Genomic DNA, 26,614 nt, shown 5'->3' with positions numbered 1-26,614 from the left:
TGAACATGTCAGCCCCATTATAAAAACGATATATCACGAAAACACTTAATAAAATCCAGACAGATAAGATAAAACATGTAATAAACAAAATCTCCAACAAAACGGAAATTCCCATATAATGTTTGTATGTTTTTGTGAGATCTATTTAGGCAGCGGTTTTTTTATTCATTACTTTCCTTAAGGTATATACTGAGCTGCTTTATGAAAGTGTTTTTTTTAATGTATGTTAGTTACATTAAAAAAAACAAAGGAAAACCGTAGAACTTCGAAGCGTGTATAGCGTTCATCACACGATATTGAAAAATTTGCCTTTTAGAAATAAAATATACTCTCCCGTAGTCCCTTTCGTAGTTGTTACGGACCACGGAAGGTAAAATTTTATTCAAATATCTCAAATAATAATCGAATGAAATTGATTTTTCCGTAGCAATAAATGAAAAATTAGCAAAATTTTGTGATTATTTTTTATCGAGCGAAGTTAGTCAATCGTATTTCGGGCTCCATAGTTCAATTCCGGTATCTTCTATTTTCATTATTAATAAAAAAAAACAATTGAAATTGTATTCTTTAATGTCGACAAATTGCTGTTCCGTGTGGTCGAAATACTGCACTACTTACAAACGATTATATTGGGTCTCATTTCACCTAAGAGTCGAATTCAAATGTCTCCTATACTAAATACGGTTCATTTTGCTTGAAACTTTATTTCAGAATTTATGTTTTTACAAACGAAATTAAAGTCATTTGAAAAATGTATATCGTATACTATCGTGTTCTATTTAGTTCATTTGATATAAAAAATCATTAGTATATGCGAAGTACCCATTGAACAGCGGTTTTCTTATAAAATTTCGAGGAAGGTTTGTGTTTTTTTTACTATGGTGAAAATTTTTAGGAATCATGTTTTTACACCGTAATTAGTGTATATTTTCAATTTTACTATATATTTATTTTTCCAAAGTCATTGATTTGCTATTTCACTGCTATGATAGATAGATAGATAGAATACGTTTATTGACTTACCACAAGCACACACAATAATATGAAACAACAAATAGCTAGAGAAAGAAAGACAAAAAAAACTCAAAACAAAACATGCAAAATAACAAAAAGGAATGAAATCAAATAAATATACACAATAAACGACATATATCTACAATTAATTAAAAAGCAAGTTGTGAGTGCTGCTATGCAAAATCAACCATATCCACTTGAGGTTGTATAGATTCTTAAAATATATTAAGGAGTTTCATGTGTTAGTTGGATGTCAAGCTATCTGCATTTATAGGTTCTGACCTTGTTTAATAGCAATAGACCTTGTGAAAGCCGTTAAAGATAAAAAGGCCATGCGATTTATGTGGATCCTACTAATGTATCTCTATTAAATTGACTGCGTAATGACCATGTTAGCAAATGTGGGAATAAACGTACAAGCAATTGTTTCAATGTGCAGTTCGATTTATTGGAACGATAGTTTTACTCACATTTATCAATCTATTGTTAAACGCCTTAATAGATTTCAATGCTACTGAATTTTGTAATAGTACCTAAATAATATTGGTAGACATTTTGTAAGAAACACTACTAAGTATTGGCAACCCGGTCATTTGGTATTTCGTAAAAACAAATTTCTTCGTAAAATAAATTGTACCCTTGGTATAAAGCTACGTATGAAAATACGTCAAAAGTGCTTTAGTATCACATGAAAGTCATAAAAATAATACGAAGTATATGAAACAAATTATGTATAGGTGAAAATTTTACAGTATCCTATTAATTTAAATTTTAAAAGTCTATACAACTTTAAAATGGCTTTGGTTGATTCCGCATAATAGTGAAGGTGTTGAACCAATCACTTTGGAAAAAATATTTAATAAAATTAAGGATATACGTACACCGATTACTATACGGTGTGAAAACACAATTCCAAAAAATTTTCGTCAATTTTACAAGAAAAACATCGTATTCAATAGGTACTTTACATATACCAATGACCCCAGTAAAATGAACCGTATTACTACGGGAAAAATTTGAATTCGAACTGAGATAGTATCAACTCTTAAGCATAAAAAAACGTATCGGTAAGTTTCGTTCGTAGAACCTTCAAACTTCAAACAAAATGTGGCCTTATTACAAAACAATGGAAAACGGAACTTTTCAAACCAGCTATAATTGTATGGTTAGCAGCTTATTTTTCTAAATATAGATTTGGTTCATTACGTCTGATTCCCCGAATTTCCAACTACGTGAACGTCTAATTCCCTTATTATTTGAATCAGTATTTGATATCATTGTATCAAAACGTCATGCTCGAGGTGTACAATGACAAGAAAATGGTTACACTGCCCTTTGTAGATAACCTGACGGCTACGGACCGTGAAACCACAATTGGGCAATGCTGGAAAGACACGCAGTCGACTGGTTAAAGATTGGGACATGTAATCAATACTTTGAATTTGATTTATTTTAAATTTTAAAAACTGTCGTGCTTAGTTACCTCTGTTATTCAAAACTTGAATTCATTATAGATATTTTTACTTTAATCTGTAATGGTAGTTAATTATAATATAAATTGAGCCTAAGTGTGCTGCTGAAATTACAGTCACATGGCACCTGTCTACTTATGTCACAAGGTGATGGACAGGAGTATCGTTTACAACCAGGCGTATGACTTCTCCACGACGCGTCTGAGTGGAAGCGAAACGTCAATGCCTTTTCCAGTCTTATTGCATGGACATAAAGGTTCTTTCTGATCGGCTCAAGCCTATTAAATAAGTGTGATGACACCCTTAATAAAAAAAGCGCAAGCTTGAACACAACCTTATCTGCTTTACTTCATGTTTTTCTACGTCGAAATGCGAATCTAATACGTAAATAAATAAATATTATAAAATACGGTGTAGATTTGGAAGTCACTTAAAAACAAAATTTTAAGCTATTGTATGCCTATTGTAGTCTTTAAGTAAAGGTATTAAGTCTTTTGTATGATAATTCAGAATGCCAATAAAGTCCTAGCTATCGTCAAGGTTATCCATTCATCAACATGTGGTATTTAAATGTCCAGTCACGGACATAGATGAATAAACAAGTCCTTGTCTATATTTATATAAATATATTTGTATAAATAAAAGGTAAGTAATCGATCATAATGGCATAATATAACCTACTTGTTGCAGTGTACACATTGTAGTATATTTTGCTTTAGTATACAATTTATAAAAATGTTCAAAATTTGCCATTTACGAGGTTTAAAACTATCTATAATGGAACAAAACTTTAAAGCTTCTGAGTACTCGGATTACAAAAATCCAAGGTAATAACTCATTTTAGATCTCGATCCATGATATTTGAAATAAACATTGTAAATTATAAATGTGTACAATAATTTACAAATACAACCCCTATTTACAATTTTTCACAGTGTACTTTTATAAGATCTGTATTTTCATCATTACACTCGAATTTTATTTTATTCCCTTTCGATGGCGGCAATAAACAAACATTAATTGGAATTTTTTATTCCATTTGTTACTATTGGCAACTACTAGGATATTTTAAATTCCATTTATCGCCATAGCCAACATGAGATCTGTTTATCCCATTTGTCACCACCTGGTAATATTTTTATATATGTATTTTTTCCCATTTGTCTGCCAGCGGAGGGTTTATTTCCCATTTGTCGCCAGTGGGAACAAAGCCAGTGGTGACGACTGGGAATATGCGTTTCTTACTCATTCTTCTCAATCTGTTTTACGAATGAGTAGTAGAGTTTAATCAGTTTCAAGTGTAATTTGCTTATCTATGAAATAAAGATTATTTTATTTTGTATTGTGTATTTTTTTTAATAAAGATAGATCAGCGTTATGTTACTAATCCTCGGGGTTGCCTTGACTCCATATTTTAGCATCAACCTTGTTTAAAACGAAGAAGCCAATCAACTAAGATAAATGAAAGTTATCTTGGAGAATCAAGTTTAGCGGTAGTAACTACTTTATATGGAATTTGTTAATCGCCGTTATCCAAAGACAGGTCTTGTAATAGCTAGGAAGCCTTGTTACGTAAAATATTCGTTTAATTACTCAATTAATCATTTTTTGGTTCTTGTAGAAAGTAAATTACGTCACTGTACAGGTTATATTATGAATGAAATTACTATCGGGAACTTTGGTACAGTACAAAATGTAGCAATATTTTTTAATCGGAAATGAAGCTATTTTTTCGGATTTAAATAGCGTATATTTGATTTTTGACACAAACCAACAAGGTTTCATGGTCCACGGCTGCATAACAAGACTATGTGTTATAATCACAAAAACCGAAGAACTCGAAATATTTTTTAAAATAATTATAGTAACATTAATTTTATGATTACATTATAGGGGAAACAATTGACTAACGCATTGTTTAGATACAGTTAAAGTCACAAACGCATTCGAATATTTAGATTTCATAAAGAAAAAATAATGAGAAGAAAAAACACATTTTGTACCTGTTTTCAGTTGTGTCAATTTCAAATTGCTACGTAGTACATTAACATTTCATTTGTATTGGTGTCATGTCTGCTTGGTACACCCAAAAAAGGGTTAACCAGCTGTATCCATTCCTTCAATAAAACAATAGCTTCAACGTCAGAAGAGAATTATAACGCAACACGTTACGTATTGCTTACGCGCTATTAATCAATCTCGACTTAAGGAACCACAGGTCGCCGAAAACAGGTATTGCCAGTAATATCATGGACGTAAGTTCATTAAACTGGGAAACGGATGTTTTGGACTGGTTTTATTTTTCGAAAGTCATTGTCCATACGCACCTAGCACTTGCGAGTGTTAATAATATACCAAACCAAGCGCAATCGATAACTTACTTTCTTACGAAACTGTTTCTTATAGAAATTATGTAAATATGTGACCTGAATTTGAAAATGGAAACTAGTGAAAACATCTGTTTAAAAAGTCAAGCATTGAAGTCGTTCACAGTGGACGTTTTTTACCTAAGAATGTGGTCAGAAAGAAGCACCAGTCGAACAGTTAGGTCTACTTTTCATTGGCCTACTGTTACCACCGTGACTGATGGCTTGTTGAATGAGTTAATGATGCTTGAAGAATGGGAGTGCGAAAAGAAATTTACATTAAAGTATCTACAGTGCAGCAGATGCATTTACCCCTTATCCCGGTTTATTTAATTACGTCGTTTCCCTTAGCGCGCGAAAAACACATGGCAATTAGTTTAAAAGGCAACACTGACAAAAGTATGACAAATAATTAGTATAGGAAATGAAACTATTTTTCGGGATTTAAATCGCATATATTTGCTTTTTCAAACAAACTAACGATTCGGGCCCTTTACAGATCCCATTAGATTAACATTCCCTGTCAATTATGACCATGGGACCTGTAAAGGGCCCGAAACGTTGGTTTGCTTGAAAAAACAAATATACACGCTTTAAATCAGGAAAAATAGTTTCATTTCCTTTGTCAACAATCGCGAAAACCTAAGAACTCGATAAATAATTATTAGACAATACATTAAACGGTAACACTGAACCGCATGAGTGTAACTGCATAAAGAGTCTTTCGCTCCATGCAGTTACATACGATAACCACGATAAACAGATCATCAATGGTACTATTGGTTGTTTTTTTTAAGATCTCGGTGGTTTAACGGTTTGCACTGTGGACAATGGATGAGCAGGTTCCGTAATGGATTTTTCTAAACTGGTTCTCGTCTGGGTGTTCTGGGAAGCGCCTTAGAATGAAATCCGTTGCTCTGGTACTCATAGTACAGGGAATTCCTTGAGACCAGGCAATTGGTGTGGTTGTCTAGCAAATTATTTTTTTATTGGTTTCAAATGCGTCAAAATGTTCTTTTAAGTTTAGTAACAGGGTTAAATATTATATTAAGACCAAAGTATTTATGTATACCATTATAGTATAATTACAAAAATCGTTTACCAGTATGACGTAGTCAATGTAATACGAAGCTATCGTTACCGTAATGGTGTCGCGTATTAAATTGCCAATAATAATATTTAGCTGGATGTACATTTCAGTTTACGTCTAACCTAAACACTAGACTAAAAATGATGTTATAAGTTTTTTTTTAAATGATGGGACGAACAAGTCGTGCGCCTGATGGTAAGCGATACACAGTGCCATTCAGAGCTTTAAATCGCAAAGATCTGAGGTACACCTGCACCCATCACCCTGAGTCATAAGTTGAAAAGACCCACGTGCCTGTAATTTCATCAGCACCCTTAATTACCCTTCAAAACCGGAACACAGTAATATTCACGTTACTGTTTGACGGCAGAAATAGGTAAGGTAAGTTATGTATTACTTATGTATATTATGTAGTTGTATGGATGGTCTTTTTCACCGGCTTTAAAAGGGAGGAGGTTCTCAATAGGTACGTCTGTATTTTTTTGTGTGTATGTTACTCTATTACTAAAAACATTTATGAACCGTTTTGATGATTCTTTTTTGTCGGAAAGGGGGTATCTCAGAAATGGACCCATTCAAATTGGCGAAAATATTTCACCTCCAAAGGTGGCAAACTGAATGAAACCGGTTTATTGAATTCCAGCCACTTTCAATTAAACTTGGCACATAGATGAAATTACAAAGAAAATAACACGTCTCGTCACGTGTTTGGGCACATAATATGATTTGTTATCCTTAAAAAACGAACGCAACGAAAATGGATAAGTTTTTGTGGTCGATTTTTTTAAATAAAAAAATATAATTATATGAAATGTTTTCATCACCTGCTGAGCAATTTCATTCCAACTGTGTTAATACGTCAAACCTACAATATGTTTTCATTGCATATGTGATTTGAATAAGTTCAAAATTAAAATGTTCATGACAATGCCAAGGAATGTCTGAAGAAAAAAATGTTCTGCGAAACATTAGTATTCAATTCGATGTGTTCAAGTGCATTGAACGTGACATTAGATCCAATGAATTGCACATTCCGACGAATTACAAACTGATTACGTCACACGATAGAATACTTCTAGTTAGTATTAGTCGAAAAAAGAGTTGTGGTAGTTATATTTAGCATGTTGCTGGAATGATCACACACGCAATACGATGCTAAAAGTGGGTTATGTTGGTAAGTAGGTAACTGCGCTGAGTGCACGGTTGTTAGACATCTGCATTTACGTTATCACCAATCTGTTTACATGTAATGAGGATATTTAATATTGATAGCACTTATTGAAATATTTTTACGAGTATTTGTGAGATATTAAATGTAAAAGAAATAATATAATAATATCCTTTATTTAGAACAAAACACATTTTTAGCCTTTTGTTCTTCGGATGCTTCGCAGAGAGATGAAACACGTGTGGGGTATATTTTTGGAGGTGGTGTTTGAAATTGTGCACTTGTGTTATTTATTTTGCTAATTTTATGCGATGTTAAAGAGTAATTTTATGTTTAACGCAAGCGCAGGTATTTTGCACGATTTAGCCTTCACTGGGTTCACGGAGTAAGAAATTAATTTACTTTCATTTTTATTTACATGGACTTCCTTAAAATAACGCCTCATCTCAAATCTATTAATTAATTTCATCAAAATAATGTTTCTTTTTTGGACAGTCAAACGAATCGGAGCATTTACCTTCAACTAGGCAAATTGAAAGCTTCCTGAAGAGTTTATCTTGAAACTCCTAGGAATCCAGAGCTTCAAAAACAAAATGACTTGAAGTAAGCCACCTGAGGTAGGCGAATTGGAGCCTTTTGAGATTATATGCTCGTCAGGCGGCGCAGCTCGAGCCTCCCATGCTCTCGTAGACTTGGGAAGTGGTCAGTGTTCAGACAGGTCGCATGCTATCTGCCTAGTGCAAGTTACTTTTGATATAAGAATTTATAAGAAAAAAAGTATATTTCTTTATAAAATGTTTATGTCAAAGATGATGTAGTGTGACCAGGATAGAAAATTGAATACTTCTATAGTTTGGTCATACAGAAAGGATGTTAGTAGATTAACGGCCTTGACATACATATTTCGATCAGATTGGGGATGGCCTTATAGAAGGTCAGGCTAAAAGTACTAAGAATTAACTGGCATTTATGAACAGACTAATGTGAGTGGAGAAGACGAAAGAGGTTTATCATAATGTATATCTAAGTCGTTATCAAAGCACCGCCTCCGTTTATTCGTTAAGAAACGTGCACCTTCATTCAATAGTTCAATACAATGTTTCGTATTTTTTTTACGATATCAAGTGATGGGAATTTACACAAAGCGAGAACCGCACGCCCATTGGCAAAGCCTTTCACAAAGATGGCAGACATGTCCCATAAGTCCTAAGCTGCAAGTCTATGCTATGATAAGAAAGTATCACTAGCTGTTTAGTAGTTTTGCCATTTCTAATTCAGCAAGAATTTCCTTCCTGAGGGTTGGCTTAATTTAGGGTTAACGTGTGTGACTTTTCTTAACAAGACTATTCTTGACAATTCTATCGACTATTGTATTTAAGTGGGTAAAGATTGGCAATGCGACCAAACAGTCCATTGTTTTAATGAATTCAACTGTTCTCACGTATCGTTGATTTCACAACGATAATGTTACAAATCTTTCCAAAACTTACGGTGCGTAAACGGTTTGTTTTTTTAGTCGTGTTGAGAACAGTGAGTGTATCTATTTGTTGTTATTAATATAGTCAATGGTGATATGAGTAGATAGATGGAGGAATTTGATATTAGGTATGACATTCCTTAGTTACTATGTGTGTCAAATAATATGAAGTTTTGAAACGACATTTTAAAAGTACTTTGTTTTTTTATTCATGTACTTAGTGGCAGTAGAGTTCCCAGTGAAATAGGTCGTCCAGGCAAGTAATGCCACCTTAGTTTTTGCAGCGAAGCAGTAATGCGAGTATTATTGGATCCAGTTTTCATAACTTACATTTCTATCATACACCAAACGAAATATTATTACGTGTATATATACCGTACATCAAGACTCTTATTCGAGTGGTATGGACAATTTTTCAATCTGTTAAATGTATTTTTAAGTATTATTTGACTATGCTCTAATGAGTCAGATCTCAAGATATCTCAATAACCGTAGTGATTAATTTAGTGTTTACAATAAAAAACAATAACTATTATTGCATAACAATTGTCAACGAAGATTACGACGCATTCTTTTGTTTATTTCTTCGAAAAATCAATAATACGAACCATACGAATGTTTTTTTTAGGAATTTACTCGTTATATGAAATTGCAATTACGTAATTATGGAATATTTATGTGATTAGTTAAACTATTCCATGAAAACTAGATGCTATGACGCCATGTTGAGCAAACCAGTTCACTCGACCAAAACCAAAAATATGTACTAATGACAACCTCAGTGGCCCAATGGGCGCTGAATGAGAAAGTTAAGGATCTAATTCCTGGTAGGGCCAATTTGGTAACTGAACTTATCTGGGTTTCTGAGTAATATCCCGGAGAGAATTCCGTTGCTCTGATAATCATTGACAAGCAACTAGTCCCGGGAGCACATGATAATTATATTTGGGCTTATTGGGGTTCAGTTGCGACTTTAAATTGACACTAGGTTCAAATTCCACAAACCCCATAGTACAGGGACTGGTCTACCACATTATTGACATTATCATTTCTTAGATACTCGGAAGCGTTTTACGTAACAGCAGTTATCACCACATTCGATAGAACTACAATTTAAACAATCTGTTGTATTAAACCACTGACGATTCTCATGAATCATATCAATTATTTCAGAACAAACGTTACTTTCTTATTTTTAACCTTTTCGCTGACCTGTATTCAATGAAGTGTAAATGGATTTTTGTTTAAAATTTTTACATTAAAAGTCTTTCCGTTTTTCTTAACATTACGAGTAATATGAATATATATAATATTAATATTTTCTACACATGTGAGTATAACTTAATTGTTTTTGTTTAATTTAAAATTAAAATATGCACCCTAAAAACCGTCTTAACATTGTTATACAGTTGAGTTTTTAGTTTCTGTGTTTCTTTGCCGATAACTTAAGAAAGAGGTGTAGTTAAGATTTAACACAGTTACATACCTTGTAAGCTAGGAGCTGAAGCAGGTGCGGCGGGAGCGGGCTGATGAGGTGTAGGTGGGGGCCGACGACGGCGCGGAGCATGGAGACCTGGGGCTGAGGCCGCACGGGTTGCAGTGCGAAAACCTGGGGCCCGATACCGGGCCGATTTGACTGGGCCCGCGGGAGCTGGACTCGTCCCAGTTACAGACGGGAGACGTGGGAGTGATCCTGCACGTTCTTCTTCTTCCGACTATAACAAATAATGTTACTTATCTCACCTATCTTACATTATTCTTTTGGGTGCGTTTATTTTAGTGTAATTGAACGTATTGTACTGTCATAAGCGCCAGGCGGCTTTGCACAAAAAACAAATAATACAACAAAACAGTATGTATTATATAAAACAAAGTGCAGAAACAAACAAAACGAAATAGAGGGCCTTATTGCTAGGTATCAATCTCTTCCAGGCTCCCTTAGATTTACAGCCTAAACAAATATTTAACATTGGCAATGAAACAATTTTTTATAAACGACGTCAAAAAAAAGGACGAGGTTCTCAATTGGACTGCATTTTTTTATATATGTTACGCCATTACTCCGGCATTTTTTTTTTGTTGCAAATAGGGTACATACCTCAGTAATGGTCCTATTTAATATACAGAACTGCCTTCGTGGCCTAACGGTTACCATACCGGACTACCTCGCAGAGGTCCCAGGTTCGATTCCCAAGCCGGGAGAAAATATCTGCATGGCCTACATTTGTTTCTCTCATGAGTTTGGGTGTAATTTGTAGTTGTCTATTATCACCCGCGACGCAGGGTTCCCTAGTGCGGGGCTATGTTGAGCATGTGCGTTATTATTTAAATTTGAAGAACATATTTCTCCTCTAAGGGTGGCAAAGTAGGGGATGAATCCTGTTTTGCGCAGTTTCCGGCAACCGATTTCAATAAAACTGTGCAAATAGATGTAATTTCACGAACTTTCTAGGTCGGTTTTTTTTTTTATTAAAAGTTATGCAAGACCTAAATCATATACCATCTCAGTCAGCCGTGACTATGGGACGGGGTCTACTCTCGTCCGTCTGACATTAATTCGAAACAATTACTGTCAAACATGTAATACTCGATCAACGAGGCTTCATTCGCATCTTGCATCTTTTAATTTGGTCGACTATTACTTATTTGACAGCAATTGTTTCGGACGGATAGCGGACAGGGGACGAGAGTACAGAGTCTGTAAAAAGCCCGAAACGTTGGTTTGTTTAAAAAATAAATATACGCGATTCAGGACCCCGATCGAGAACTCTTCGATATCTTAACCGAACCTTTCGATTGGATATCGTTCTCGAATCGAAGGGCGCTTTCCGAGCTATTCAGAACATTCTAGTTAAAACGTTCGACTCAGATTCGCATACGATATCGTTATTCAACAACGGTTACGGATTAGTCGGTGAACTAGATTATAAGAAAAATAAATCCTTTTATATACATTTTTAAGACTTCAAAGGCCTAAAATATAGGAATTCATTAGTCTCGCATTAAAATAATTTAATACAATTGAACAAAATCCAGACTTTATTTAAAATAATAAGAGATTTCCATTTTAATTCTTACTTTGTAAACAGTGGAACGTTCGGTAACGTTCATTCGATAACTGTATTCTGAATAATGTTTGTAGCCTTTGCCGGTCGAGAAGTACGAGTAATCGTACGGGTGTGACGTCATTTCGGTTCGGTTTCGAATACGACAGTTTGACGTTCGATTCGGGTGTTGTGAATAAAAATGAAAGAAATCGTACGATATCTAATCGAATCGGTCGACAACAGAGTTATCGTAAGGTTCTGAATCGACCTGCTGACACGAAAAATAGTTTCATTTCCAATGTGTACTGCCGCCTTTATCTTAACTAAAGTAATCGTTAATTTTAGCGAAATTGGGTTATTGACATACCTACTTGGAATCAGCGAGACAAGATCTACAACCCTTTCTAATCGGTTTTTTTTATATTTTTTTTTCGTTTCACTTTTATTGTTAAGAGTCGATACTACCTCAGCGAATTCTATTTTTTCCCATAATATAACGGTTAATTTTGCTTAGGTCGAGCCGCAGGCTACACACTGGCTTTATTTCAGAATTTATTTTTTTACAAACGGCACTAAAGCCATTTCAAAAATGTATATCGTATACATGTTCTATTTAGTTCAGTTGATATAAAAAGTCATTGGTATATGTAAAGTACCCATTGAACACAGGGGTTTTCTTATACAATTTCGAGGTAAGTATATGTTCATTTCTATTGTGGAAATTTTTAGGAATCGTGTTTTCACACCGAATACTAATCAGTATATGTCCTCAATGTTACTATATACTTTTTTCCAACGCGATTAATTTAACACTTTCACTGTTGTGCGGGATCAACCAAAGCCATTTGAGGTTGTTTAGACGCTTAAGCAAATTCAGCGCAATTGAAATTTTTCATTTGCATTACTAAAATTTCGGCGCCAATATCTCGGAAGTTAGTTATGACAAGGGCAATTGCGTATCTTTCTTCGCAAATTTTGTAGTGACCCTCTCTATCAACCTCTTATATATATATCTATAACCTATGAAAGCACAAGCACCTTGTAAGTCCAGGACCTGACCCTAGATCAGCCCGTGGACAGTGTGACAAGAAGGGCAGTGTAGCAATCAAGCCTAGCAATGCGATACTTCGGTAGAGATAAGAACTCAATAAATATTTAACATTTAAATTCAACTCTATTCCGTTTACGCTACAAGAATGCAGCCAAATCTTAAAATTGACCGTTTTGGTTACACTGAAGATTTTGAAAGAAGACATTGAAAATCGGACGATATTTTCATTCACACCGGGTTTAATTTGCAATATCGAAAGGCGTAGTTTGAATACTTTAGTGTGAAGTCGTGCGTTCATACATTATTAGTATAATAAAATCATTCGCAATAACAGTCTAACGATTTTGTGTTCCATTCAGTGGGGTTTCGTAATAATAGCAAATTTTAAATGAGTACATACGGCACTTCTATTCGTATACTTAGCTGGCTAAAAAAATAAAAATTATGTTATATTCAAGGGAAGTGAATTTCAATTTGACTCGTTGAAATCTTTTGTATGAACAATTATTATGAATACGACATTGTCGCCAAACCGGAATGAATTTATGTAAAACATTAATTATTTAACAGCAATTATTAAAAAGGGAACGTATAGGAAATGTTGAATGTATACGTTCATATTATTGGTTGCATAATCGACAGTAATTATTTTTGTTAGTATCAAGTTTTTTTGTCATTTCAATACAATATTAACGCCGATGTAAGCAGTATAAGTACAATAGTGTTTGAAATAGTGCAGTCCACTGTAACTATTTTATCAACTTTAAACGAAATACATATATAAATAGTATGTATTTTCATATCGGTAATAGTTACGTTATGTATATTTTTAAGCAACTGACACTACGTAGAACAGGATATTGATAAAGATTCTATTATTATTATATGTGATAGGTAGACACGCTGATATATTTATGTGTGTGATTGATTTGTTACTTACCTCAGCGTCGGGGGCAGAGGCTCGCCGTCTGCCTCGCCATAGTCTATCCTCACTACCGCTGATTGCTCCACAGCTTCTGGAGTGTGATCGTTGTGCCGAGAGCTCCACCCCTGCGGGTGACCGTCGCGCCTCACATCCTCCGCCTAACGTGCCCCGCGAGTCAGCCGCTAGCAGTGCTGACTCAAAACTACCCCTCCAAGAAAACCTCTCACAGTCACTAGCAACACTTCCTCTACTGGCTGTAGCTTCCAACACATCGTGAGATTTACTCCGTGATAATGCTCCCGGCTCCGACGCACTGTCATCATCTGTACTTGGGGACGCTCCTGCTGACACTTCATGCATTAAAGCCACCAACCTACCACCTATATGTCGCATAACTTTGCCAAACAGTGGCGGTGAACCTTCCCCAGCTCGACCCAGGGTTGCCGCCAGTCTTTTGTAGGCCCCCGCTGCGTCTCTCTCTAGAGACCCAGCTTCACTATTGCCTTTATCAAACTCATCGATAATTTCTCGGCAGCTGTCGGATATTTGTTTTCTCAATGCAGATCTATTTACTGAAGTACCCTCCAAATCTGAGCCGGCGTAGTCTGACGAATCATATGAATCACTCCAAGTATCCTCACTTGAAAGATATTCGACTATTTCTCGCACTTCCTCGTCTCTTATACCCGGAACTGTTTTCATTAACCTTGTTAATTCACTTTCAAAATATAATAATTGAGGCGGTTTCGGAGGGCGTGAACTTTCGGAATTTGATGATGCGGGAGCGGAGGTTCGCACATTCGTTGAATTTATCATTTGTTTGAAAAATTGACGCATTTTTGTCATCATTAGATTAGTTTCTTCGTCTGATGACCAGTTATTAAAGCTATCTTTACGTGATAAAGGACTTGGGGGTGGACGGGAAAACGAAGGTCCTTCGACTCGTTCCTCTATATCAGGCCTCATTTCTTCAATTATTTCTTCCAGTTCTGTTTTAGGTTCATGAGATCTAACATAATCTGAATTTGAATCGCCGTTCCGTAATAGGTCGTCGCAGCTGCCAACAAATCCACTATCTCTGCTAGTTTGTTTCTTAGATTCAGACAATTCAGATCCAAGCGGTGGGAATTCTGGCCTCGGTGATATTCTGCCATCCTCACCTTCTGAAACAGACCTAGTATCGTCACGTGTTTCTTCTGGGAACTCTGTTGATTGACGACGTTCATCTGCTGGAGACCCTCGTATTTTTTTGTTTTGCTTCTTTCTTTTGGAATCACCTTGTAAATCAAGCCTTTCTGATGAGTCATGGCGATCTTCAGTTTCTGTGCTAGACCCATCTGATACTTCTTGAGTATCTTGAGAAGGCTCTTCACCCGTTAATAAATTATCTAAAGATGATGAGTGTGACCGCGGTGTACCACGTGCACGCACTAATCGCTTCCGCCTTTGTTCAGGACTTTGTCTGCCTTCACTGTCACTTCCCACACTACCAGATCCATCTGAATCACGTCGTTCTTGATTAAAACCCATGAATCCCGACAAAAAATACTTCTCCAGACGTGATGACACAAGTTCATCGTTATCACTGCTTCGTTTTGGCTGCTCATTGTCAACAATTGATTCCCCACCCTCACTGCACACACTTGATGTTTCTGACACTGGTTCATCATCATCATCATCACGAACATTCCTGCCGTCACCCAAACCGAAAAAGAAATATTTCTCTAATTCGGTCGCCGATATAGGTCGCGGTTTCCTCGAAGTATGTTCCGTTTCGCTTTCTTCGCAACTTTCTTCAACTATTGTGTGTAAAGTGAAGTCTAGGGAACGTCGACAATACGCGAAATCTTCTCCTCGTGTGGGTAACGACGCTTCATCCCCTGAATCCGAGTCAGAGGGCGAAGTGGCCTCGTCCTCGTCATGGCTGACGTCCTCGACCCACGAGTCGTCGTCGGCAAGCCCCTCCTCGAGGCACACAACGGCTGAGAGAGTGTCGGCATTGCTAACAACAGTCACTCCGCCCGAAGGCTGTTGCGCTTCGTCGTCGGAAATTCGTTCAGTTGATTCGTTATCCTGTTCATTAGTGGACGGTTGAGTTTCGTTTTGCGAATTAGTATGATGCACTGTGATATCCCGCATGAGCCGCGTCGTATCCGACGTCACGACTGAGACGCAGTCGTGCGTTATCATAACGCGACTTGTGAAACGCGCGGACCCGTCCGCACTGGCGCTGCGCGAGCGGCAAACTGTTGTCGCGGCAGGTGCGCTCGCGCCCCCCTCCGTGCCTGTGCAAGCCGGCCTCACACTGCGAGTTTTCTCCGCCTCTTGATCCTCCAATAATTCTTTCTTCAATAGTTCACCGAGTGTTCGTTCAATACCTTTAAACAAGTCTATTTTTTCCGCTGGTGGTTCGTGTGGCAACGAAACGGGCTCGTTTTGTGTAAGTTCCGGTGAAGGTGCTAATTTTCTTAATGAAGAGTTTGAAGATTCATCTAGTTTTAACTTTTGTTTAGTGCATTCCTGTCTCGGCGATTCAATTGTGTTATTTGTTTCGGTAAAAGTATTATCTAATGAATCGCATTCCACATTTTTCGATATAATTCTATTTTGATTACCGTTGTTGCTATCAATAATACTATTATCTAAATTACTGATACTGGTGCTACAAGACGCAGTAAAACTATTATATTTCTCGCAGGTTTCACTTTGGAGCATATTCATATCGCAGAATTTGAAAAAGTTAGACTTTTTAACTGTTTCTTCATCATTTTCATGAATATTATTCCTATACGGTATAACAAAATTTTCTTCAGATAAATTAATGGACTCTAAAAGCACAATACCAGAATTACTAGAATTATTTTCGGGATCGCTATCATTTGATTCCGCACTAACACTTAATTCATTTTGCATAGCCACTTCCACAGCAATTATTTCAATGTCAGACTTTTTATCGTCGGAATCATCACAATCAATTCCGCTGCTGTCAGCATTGTCTTCAAGATCCGATGACGAGTCAGCTGGGTTAACCACAAACACTCTTGAGAATCGGCCACCTCCCCCTCCAGAGTCATCGGAGTCCTCATCTGAAGTCGCTGGTTCTTCAGGTGCACCACTAGTTACGTCATAACTTCGACGAGCGACGCTCGCATCCGAGTCACTCGATTCGCCAGATTCGTTCGACGAGGGAAATGCTTTTTCCGCTTCCAAATGTTCCGGCATTTTTTCCATTTGTTCCGACAATATCGATACAGATTCCTCCTCGGCGATCACCTTCATATCGTTTGACGTATCATGTCCGACTGGCGGCTTAAAGCTGTTATCATTGTTATCGTTATCACGTGGCCCTGGCGCTTGTGGCGATTCCGATTGTATTGCTTTATCATTTCTTTCTACCATCATCTGAAGTGTTTTTGTTTGAGGTTGAGCGGTAGCAGTAGCGGTAGCAGCAGCAGTGACGGCGACGGCGGCGGCCGTGGTGAGTCTCGCGAACGCCGCTGCATCGAGCGGTGGGAAGCCGGGATAGGTGTTCCAGTGTGGCGTCGGTGGCGTTTGCGAGGGGAAAGCGAGTAATGCGGGCCAAAGTGCGGCAGGGACAGGTACTGGCACGGGAACGGGAACGGCTATCAAACGAGGTTCCGCGCCGCAGGAGCAGGGCCGCGGGCAAGCCTGCGGCGCGTGCTTGGTAGGTGGAGGAGTGGGCTGCGCCGCCGCCGCGCCCGGTTCGAAATAATCCCAATCACAATCGTCGGGCGCAGGCGGCGCGGCGGAGGAGGCGGTGGACGAGGAGTCTTCCGTGTCCTCGCGACACGATGAGTCTGAGCTGAGAAAAACGAGGCGGTAGTCCTCGGGACGCATGCGACCGGCCTCTGGTTCGCTTGCCTCTCCTGGCTCACTGCTGACGCCCCACTCTGAAATTAAAAAAAGTTTTATGAACAGATGCAAACCCCATTTACATTTGCGGGATGAAAGAATGTAATTGGGTTAGTAATAAAACAGCAAAACTTCCCATGTATATTGTTTTTAAGCAAAAATCTGTGTTCAGCAGCGTATTATGTAACTGCATTGATGTAGCGATGAGCAAGTGCCTGTAGATATATTGTGAGCATTAAAAACTGTTTGAACATTTAAAATTATTTGCTACTACTGAATGTGTAGGCGTCTTGAAGCCACGCAATGATATTCTTAATTTATAAATATGCGCTCTAAAGTTGTTTTAGATTAGTAGTGACATTAATATGCTATTCTTATTTCCACTTTAAAAAAATTATTAAGTTTATGGACTTTTCATTTCAACTCTTAGCCTATTACGTCATGTTGAACAGTACCTATAAATTTCTAACAATGGTTAATTTAACGTTCACAAATTACTATCGTGTGCACGTACTTAAATTAGCTTAAATTTGATTACCTATTTGTTGTACTATGATGGATGACGAATAATTGTAATAATTCGTGCCCAAAAATTTTACAAAAGATACTTAGAGATTACAATTAACTTACAATATGGAATTCACTCACAATTAAGAAGTATTATTAAGAATGGTTGCAGATTATTGTGGACTATGGCACGTCATGTGATAGCAATCATGCTAATGCCAATAGAAAGCACCACGGATGGGTGGCCCGGCAGCCGGCTTCGTGAGTCGAAAGCGACATGCGGCACGAATCATCTCTACCGAGTTATATTGCCGGAACGTTCGATAAAGCTGGGGATATCTCGAAGGAAGCCAGTTTAAGAGTTTGTATCAGCACTCCCAACACTGGAGATAATTCAAAAGATATAAGGTCCATAATTCATCACATTAATTAATGGTGGTTGGAGACATTTTCACTTTTGTCTTAGTTTTATGAACTTTTTCTGACATATAATTTTTCCATCAGATTACAAAGTTGCATAGTATGGCTGCTGTGACAAGTTATGCCCTAGGTCTGTTTTCTTGTGTTTGTAACAGAAAGTTTACTCCCGACGATTTCCCCGTTCACTGTGTTCAGGGTACTTCGTGGTGTATTTCATGCGTCGTGGAATAAAATGTATTATAATTGATGATAAAAATCATATTTACTAAATAAATAATACAATAAATGCTATGTTCTGATTAATAATAATAACGTACACATTAAACATAGCCCCGCACTAGGGAAACCCTGTGTCGCGGGTGCCATGGACACACATAGACAACCACAAATTACACCCAAACTCACGAGAGAAATAAATGTAGGCCATATAAATATTTCTCCCGGCCCGGGAATCAAACCTCTGCGTGGCAGTCCGGCATGGTAACCGTTCGGCCACGGAGGCAGTTAAAATTTGATCATTCTTAATCAAAAGAAGAAGATTTATTTAACTTAACATGTAAACATAATATGCACATTACGTGACCGAACGGTGACGATACTGGTCCTGGATTCGATTCCCGGTTCAAGAGAAATATTTCTATGGCGTACATTTTTCTGGCCTACAATTTGGGTGTAATTTGTGGTATCTGTGTGACCAAGTCACCCGCGACACAGGTTTTCCCTAGTGCAGGGTTATGAGTGTGTGCGTTATTTATTAATTAGAAAAAGCAACATTCCTAAATTTCTAAATATATGAATGAATATACTTTATTGCACAGATAAACACACGAACATAAACACATGTACAGATAAACATACGCACAACAGGCGGCCTTATTGCTAAGTAGCAATTTCTTCCAGGCAACCTTAGGATAGGAAAAGTACTTAGAAGGGGGTGCAACCAAGATACAAGATACCACAGCGATAGATTGAGAAACAATATTAATAAATACTAATAATAATATAGTGCAGAGTAAATCCTCCTTTCTCTCTCTCTCCGTCTTAACTTTGCTATAACACTTTTCCATGCTATGCAATATTGTGGTAAATGCAATAAATAATTGAAGTGAATATTTAGGAACGACTTAAATATACTTTTTCTTGTCTCCAAATTGTAGTTACCTCTTGGAGTTCCGAGTATTTACTAATTATTTCAGTTCTTGTCTTAATACGTTATGTGTGTTGGTAATTGCAATATTTACTAGGTAAGTGCTTTATTTATTATTATTCAGTAATTCCAATTTGCAAAGAAATTGAATTTTTTTAAATACGGCTATATATGTCTATAAAAACACTAACGAAAAACATAAACGAGGCTTACATATACTTAGAGGGCGCCGGCGCAGATGCCATGACATTGAGCAAGACAGTAAAGCACGATTTTCTCTGTAGATCCAATTTTTTTGTTTACGACATTGTACCCGGTATGATTGTCACAAAAACTACGAATGGAAATATTGGGAAATATTATTTGTAAATGTATATAAAAATATATATAATAAACGCTAAATATTAATTACCATAAGTTAGTTACACTGCTGGTTGATAATAATGCGTAACTACAATTCGTACATACGCCCATACGTGAGCATAATGTTTAAAGTGCTTTTGTGACATGAAACAAATTATGTATATATGTGAAATATTATAGTGTCTCCTTTTTAAGAGTCGATACTACTTCAGCTCAAATTTAATTTTTGCCCATACTAATACGGTTCATTTTGCTTGGGTCGAGCGACAGGAACAATATTTTTTTACAAACGACATTAAAGCCATTTGAAAAACGTATATCGTATAGTATATACGAGTTCTATTTAGTTCAGTTGATATTAAAAAAATCATTGATTCAATCAATCAATCGTTGGTATATGTAAAGTACTATATAATTCAGCGGTTTTCTTGTAAAATTTCGAGGTAAGTTACATACCCTCAAGTAACATATCCTCAATTTTACTGTGTGTTTTTCACTATTGTGCAGAATCAATCAAAGCCATTTGAGGTTATACAGACACTTAAGCATAAAAAAGTTAATGACGAATTTCATTCGTAGAGCCTTTAAACCTCTCTCTTAAAAAGTCGCCATTTTGGAGATGGTCTTGTTACACCAAGTGTGTTAATTATTAAAAAAAGACGACTATTTTAAAGATTCTACGCCAATTGCATCACTAATACATCAGGGATCGGAATAGGATCGGGCTGGTAATTACACTGGTTCTTTCAGCCTTTTAATCCCAAACACAGCAGTGCTGCTTTACGGTAGAAACATGTTCCTACTCAAACGGATTCTACGCATACAGACAATACAACCAAGGACCGAAACAGGTAACAGTTATAGACGATTCAGCGCGAGCAAAATTTAACCATCGAATTTACAATGTGTTTTAATGCCGGTTTTTGGCGTCGAAACCTTTAGCCGGTATATTACAAATTCTGTCTTTTTTCACAAGAAAATAGTGTTCCATTTTACACGAGTTGAAAATAATACAACGGTTACTTTGATTCCTAAACTCTAGCATCAGTATCTACTCTAATTGTAACTTAACATAGTGTGTGTAAATGAATTCTCGCTGATCTTGAACTTAAATGATTTCCTATTTAGATTGTATGATTAATTAAGCATTTAAGCATCTGTGATTTCCTTTACGCCTTAGTACGATGTTCACACAATATACAGTAATATCAAAAACACCATTTTGATGAACAGCAACAAAAATTATGTAGTAAAATATTTTTCGATTTTTTTTTTAGTTTTTCAGGTTAATAACATAAAAACCCTTTTAACTGTAGTAGAAATAGAGATTATCCAGAAGGAGTTCATCAAGTTAAACACTGCCACCTTACATATTTCTGCGTCCGAACAGTAATGTGAGCGTTACTGCGTTCCGGTTTTGAAGTATCCTTCAGGGAGCTGGTGAAATTACAGGCACATGAGACGTGTCAATATGTCTCAGGCGCAGTGGGGACATTGCCGTTTCTCAGATCTTTGCGATTGAAAACTCTTAATGGTACTGCAACTGCTGAGGAGCAGGTGTGTCGCTTAACACCAAGCAGACTTGTTTGTTCCATCACTTGCATATTCGATATTAAATAAATTATGTCCAGCTTTTGTCAAAGTCAAACTCACAGAATCATTTATTCCATAGGTAAAATAAATTTACACTTAAAAACGTCACATTAAGCTACTGATCGTTCACTACGCTGACTTCCCTGAGAAGAACGAGCAAGAAACTCTAGGGATTGCTCTTTTCAAATAAACTTAAATGCTATGGAATACTTTGAATCAAATTTGTGTGAATTCTGGAGCCATGTCGTCTTTCCATACATCTTTACCTAACACGTAGTCTTCAATTCCGTAATATGATTTTTCAATCATAATATTTTTAATGTAGTTTTTAAACTTAGAAAGTGATGGTCTTAATATATGCTCCGGAATCTTATTGTAAAAACGTATACAGTTCCCCTTGATTGTAACTAATAAGTTTCTTTTGCTTTGACAACAGTCGAAATATTGTCAGCATAGATATTGTCAGCGCGATGTAATTACAAAGCACCGTTTATGATTTGCTGTGTTTTGGTTTGACACTATAGCTGACTGTAGAGTTTGTTGTTTTATTCTAGTACAGTTGGAAATTATTCCGGTGTTACTACAGGGTAAGGTAATATACACTATTCTTTACTTCAAGGTGAAGCAAAAAAACGACATAAATTACTTAGATTTTCACACTTGTCATGTGAGGAATATATATATTTCTTTTAGCAAGACAAAAATCATTAAGATCAAAGTGGAAAGCCGATATTATCGCCATCATTTCAGGCTCCAAAATATCTAATCATCAATTTGTCGTATATTTGTGGGATTGTGAGACGGGCCCCTACTAGATGGACAGATGACCTGGTAAAGGCGGCGGGTAACCGGTGGATGCATGTCGCGTCCGATCGCCTGGTCTGGAAATTTTTGGAGGAGGCCTATGTTCAGCAGCGGATGTCTTCCGGCTGATATGATGATGATGAATTTTTCGTATATATAGGCCACACTGTAAGCTGGACTTACAGGAAGTAAAATTCGAGGTTTAAAGTATAAAATCATGCCCTTCATAGTTACTGATGTTGGTGCTTGAAACGTAATATGCGTACTTATCTGTAATAACCTTGCACAGAGTTATCTTCATCGCAATTTTATAAATCAAATGAAAAATTATGTGCTCCATCCTTTATACATAATGTACTGTGAACTACAAGCGATCCGTAGCTAATACGTACTATAAGTCAAATATATTTTAATAGACTTCAGATTATTATAGAATATTGAAATAAGTGTTAGTATTGATATGGAAAAGGATGTGGTGACTATTATGTTTCCAACTGTACAATGAACACAACAACCAATTATGTATAATGCATGTGCTTATGTAGAAACATGACAAGAATCAAGTAATACATAAATAGTACTTTTATTTGTATAATAATAATAATAATAATAATAACGCACACACTCAACATAGCCCCGCACTAGGGAAACCCTGTGTCGCGGGTGCCATGGACACACACATAGACAACCGCAAATTACACCCAAACTCACGAGAGAAATAATTGTAGGCCATACAACTATTTCTCCCGGCCCGGGAATCGAACCTGGGACCTCTGCGTGGCAGTCCGGCATGGTATCCGTTCGGCTACGGAGGCAGTGTATGTAGACGTAGTACATGTAAATGTATATAGATAGATATCAATTGTCAGTTACATTGGTACATAACGTATTGAGTAAGATATGTTTAAAAAACATTACTAAGTACTTGATAATAATAAAAAAATCGGCTTTATAAGCAAAATCTTATAAACTAGTAACTAATTACGGAATTGATAGGATTGGCGATCTCCCATCACCCCCTATCCAACTCATCGAGATAGTCCCGCCAACGCCTTCTCGGCCGTTCCCACTGTCTCTTTCCATCTTCGGGCACCCAAGGAGTGATAACGTTAGTTCTTCTTGGATTATTTTTGCTATTGTTTTTATTTTTATTTTATTACATAATTTAATTTTGTTTTGTTGTGCACGTTAACACGTTATTATAATTACTGTGTCCTGTATTTTGGTTTGCAGGAAGAAATTTCTTATACAAATAAGCAATACCTTTTGTTTGTGTTTTCCGTTTTACTAAATGTGATTTGTGTTTACCTGTACAATAAATAATTAAAAAATATATGTTAAAAATAATATCTAAATTGCCATAATAACAAAACAAATGATATAAAGCATGAAAAAAGTGTATATGGTGAATCAAATGCGTATACACATTGGCTGTAGATAATTGCAACGATTCGCTCAAAGCATTACGTTTCCACATTTATATGGCGAACGGCTAAGGAGTGGGCCTTTTCAAGGCGTGAGTGAATAGGCATTATTTAGGTGTGCATACTGCATCATCGACCTAATCGTCACTTTCCATCAGGTGAGATGGAGGTCAAAGGTTCAGTTATTTAAAAAAAAATGGCACCACAATTGATTTATTAAATATATTTTAAATCAATTAAGTCATCATCAATCATCTAATAAAGCAATAAATTAATATGTTTAAATTATAACAATGTTCTAGGCCAAAAAATTACCTGGGATCAATCTAGGAAATTCCCAGTGGGCACTGCGAGTACCAGAGCAACAGAAATCTAAGAATCATTACAATGATAATTGGAAATGAGCATTTTTTTGGTTCTAAATCGCGTACATTGTTTTTTTCAAACAAACCATTGTTTCGGGCTTTTTACTGGTTCTATGGTCACAGCTGACTGAGATGGTAAATTCATCAACCACTTATGTCTAATATTAATGCGAAATCCTAGTCCATTTCACATATGATGAGTCCTGTGACATTTCCCATTTTTGCGTTGCACATGTACAAATTTGTAACTAACAGTAAATATACTTTTTCAAAGTCAAAGTCAAAGAATCATTTGTTCCGTAGGTAAAATAAATTTACACTTGGAAACGTCACATTTAAGCTACTGCTCGTTCACTACGCTGACTTCCCTGAGAAGAACGAGCGAGAAACTCTAGGGATTGCTCTTTTCAAATAAACGTAAATGCTATGGAAAACACTTTGAATCAAATTTGTGTGAATTCGGGAGCCATGTCGTCTTTCCATATATCTTTATCTAACACGTAGTCTTCAATTACGTAACATGACTTTTCAATCAAAATATTTTTAACATAGTTTTTAAACTTAATACAAGGAAGGAAATGAATAGTGATAAAAATAAATCACCCAATTACTTGATTGCGGATCAAGTAATTGCGGTGATTAATTTTATTCATAGAGATTTACACCATAAAATCGACAAATCGAATAGGCTATTGTGTATCTCGCGTCAACCCGAGTGCATACACCTTGTATGCTGGTCGTTTTCTTTTGTTTCATGTTTTTGGCGTGATGTTTTTAGAGAAATTGTTTAAATTTCGTTTCATTACAGTTGATTTTATGCTTTGATGACGACTTTTTGTTTGGTTTTTGTTGATTTTATTTGTTGTGTAGTTTTTTGTTTGGTTGTTGTTAATTTTATTTGTTGTGTAGTTTTATTAGTGACTTTTTAACATAAAAATTGAATAATTTTTATTTGTTTATTATTTGTTCTTAAATTACATTCACTACATCGATTCTCTCTTCGTTACAAATTATCTCGATAAAATACTTAAATCGATATTTTTCATTCGATTTTACATCACCATACCTTTAGAAACTTCAAATCTCCCGTCACTGGAAACATATAGCATATATACATAACACATAACACATAGCATATGTGAAATGAACTTAAATGTTAATGCAAAACGTTGGTTTGTTTGAAATAAACAATTATACGCGATTTATTGCGTAGCAATCGCGAAAGAACTATATTTATTAAAAATGGAAAACATAGAAACAGTAACAGAAAAATGGCTTACTATGTACGTGTTTGTGCCTGCTTGTATAAAAACTTAATAAAACGCATTACTTCTGACTTCAAATTATAATTTTGTATGTTAATATTATACGAGTACATTTATAGCACGTGATAAAGCATGTAGATGTCAAATATTATTTGTTTCGTACGTGACATTTGCGAAAACTTAAATGAACAAGAAATAAATTGATTCTTATTATTTTTGACGTTTTAAAACTACTCAAGTTTTTAACTCCAGACGCAAAAAAAAATTGTAATAAGTTTAAAGCTTTTATATGTGTATCTGTATGTCTGTGACATCGCGGCGGTCTCAAAGCTGTTTTGTTTTATTTAGAGGCTAATTTAATCAAGATAAAAAAGGTACTTAACTATATTTGATGAATACCCTTTCGACTGTTTATAAATCATATGTCTTTTTCCGTGACCTCACTTAGGGTCCTAACTGAAAATCAGTGCTGGGAATGCATTGCGTTAGCAAATACTGAGTTTGTGACCCTTATGTTACTGCCGATGGCTCCACACAAAGTATCTCTATATTTAGTGTTCTTTTTATTATTTGTGTGAACAGTATTTTTATTTAATCTAATTTTTTTATTTACATTTTGTTTATTTTTTTTTGTGCTTTTGTTTCGCAATTTTTTATTTATTGTTTTACGTTGAATGTTTTGATTATGTTTTGTTTTTATTAACCGATTTCAAAAAAGGAGGAGGTTCTCAATTCGTCTGTATGTTTTTTTTTGTATGTATGTTACGCGATAACTCCGGTATTTGTGAACCGATTTTCATGATTCTTTTTTTGTTGGAAAGGGGGACTTCCATAGTGGTCGCATTTCATTTTGAAGAAAATCATCCACCTCGAAGGGTGGCTGTTCACGCATGAAGCTTCATTTTCATAAATAACATTAATTTAGGAGCAATTACTTTAATGGTTGATTTTGCTATTTCTCCAATTCAAGGCGTTTTTCTCTCAATATACTTTGAGTAGTGAGAACCGATTTTTACTATCTCCAGTGTCAAGTCCTGTACAGTGAAGAACTAGGGGATATGTCAATAAAACTTACTTAAGACGTAATTCCACGTACTTTTGAGGTCGGTTTTTTTAGTACTTTGTACTGAGATTATTCTGTTTTGTTTCGTTTTCTTTTTTTTGTTTTGTGGTGTCATTGTGGTAAAGAAATAATCCATTTTCTTTCTTTCTTTTCTCAGATGATATAGGGGTCTCGGTAATA

At 36.0% G+C, this 26,614-nt stretch overlaps 1 protein-coding gene across 2 annotated transcripts in view; it reads right to left on the bottom strand.

Annotated features, from left to right (window-relative positions):
* The window catches only part of LOC113232009 (dentin sialophosphoprotein-like), a 144,031-nt gene that overhangs the window by 28,390 nt on the left and 89,027 nt on the right, over nt 1-26,614 (bottom strand). For both annotated transcript variants that reach the window (XM_026466628.1, XM_026466629.1), the window contains 2 exons: nt 13,626-17,521; nt 10,074-10,302 (listed from right to left, as the gene is read on the bottom strand). In XM_026466628.1, the coding sequence (XP_026322413.1) occupies nt 10,074-10,302; nt 13,626-17,521 (4,125 nt within the window). The remainder of the gene's footprint in view (nt 1-10,073; nt 10,303-13,625; nt 17,522-26,614) is intronic.

This window comes from Hyposmocoma kahamanoa, unplaced genomic scaffold (genome assembly GCF_003589595.1).
Source record: "Hyposmocoma kahamanoa isolate Upper Pololo Valley unplaced genomic scaffold, ASM358959v1 66, whole genome shotgun sequence".
Lineage (NCBI taxonomy): Eukaryota > Metazoa > Arthropoda > Insecta > Lepidoptera > Cosmopterigidae > Hyposmocoma > Hyposmocoma kahamanoa.
This window is presented reverse-complemented; position numbering and strand designations above follow the sequence as displayed.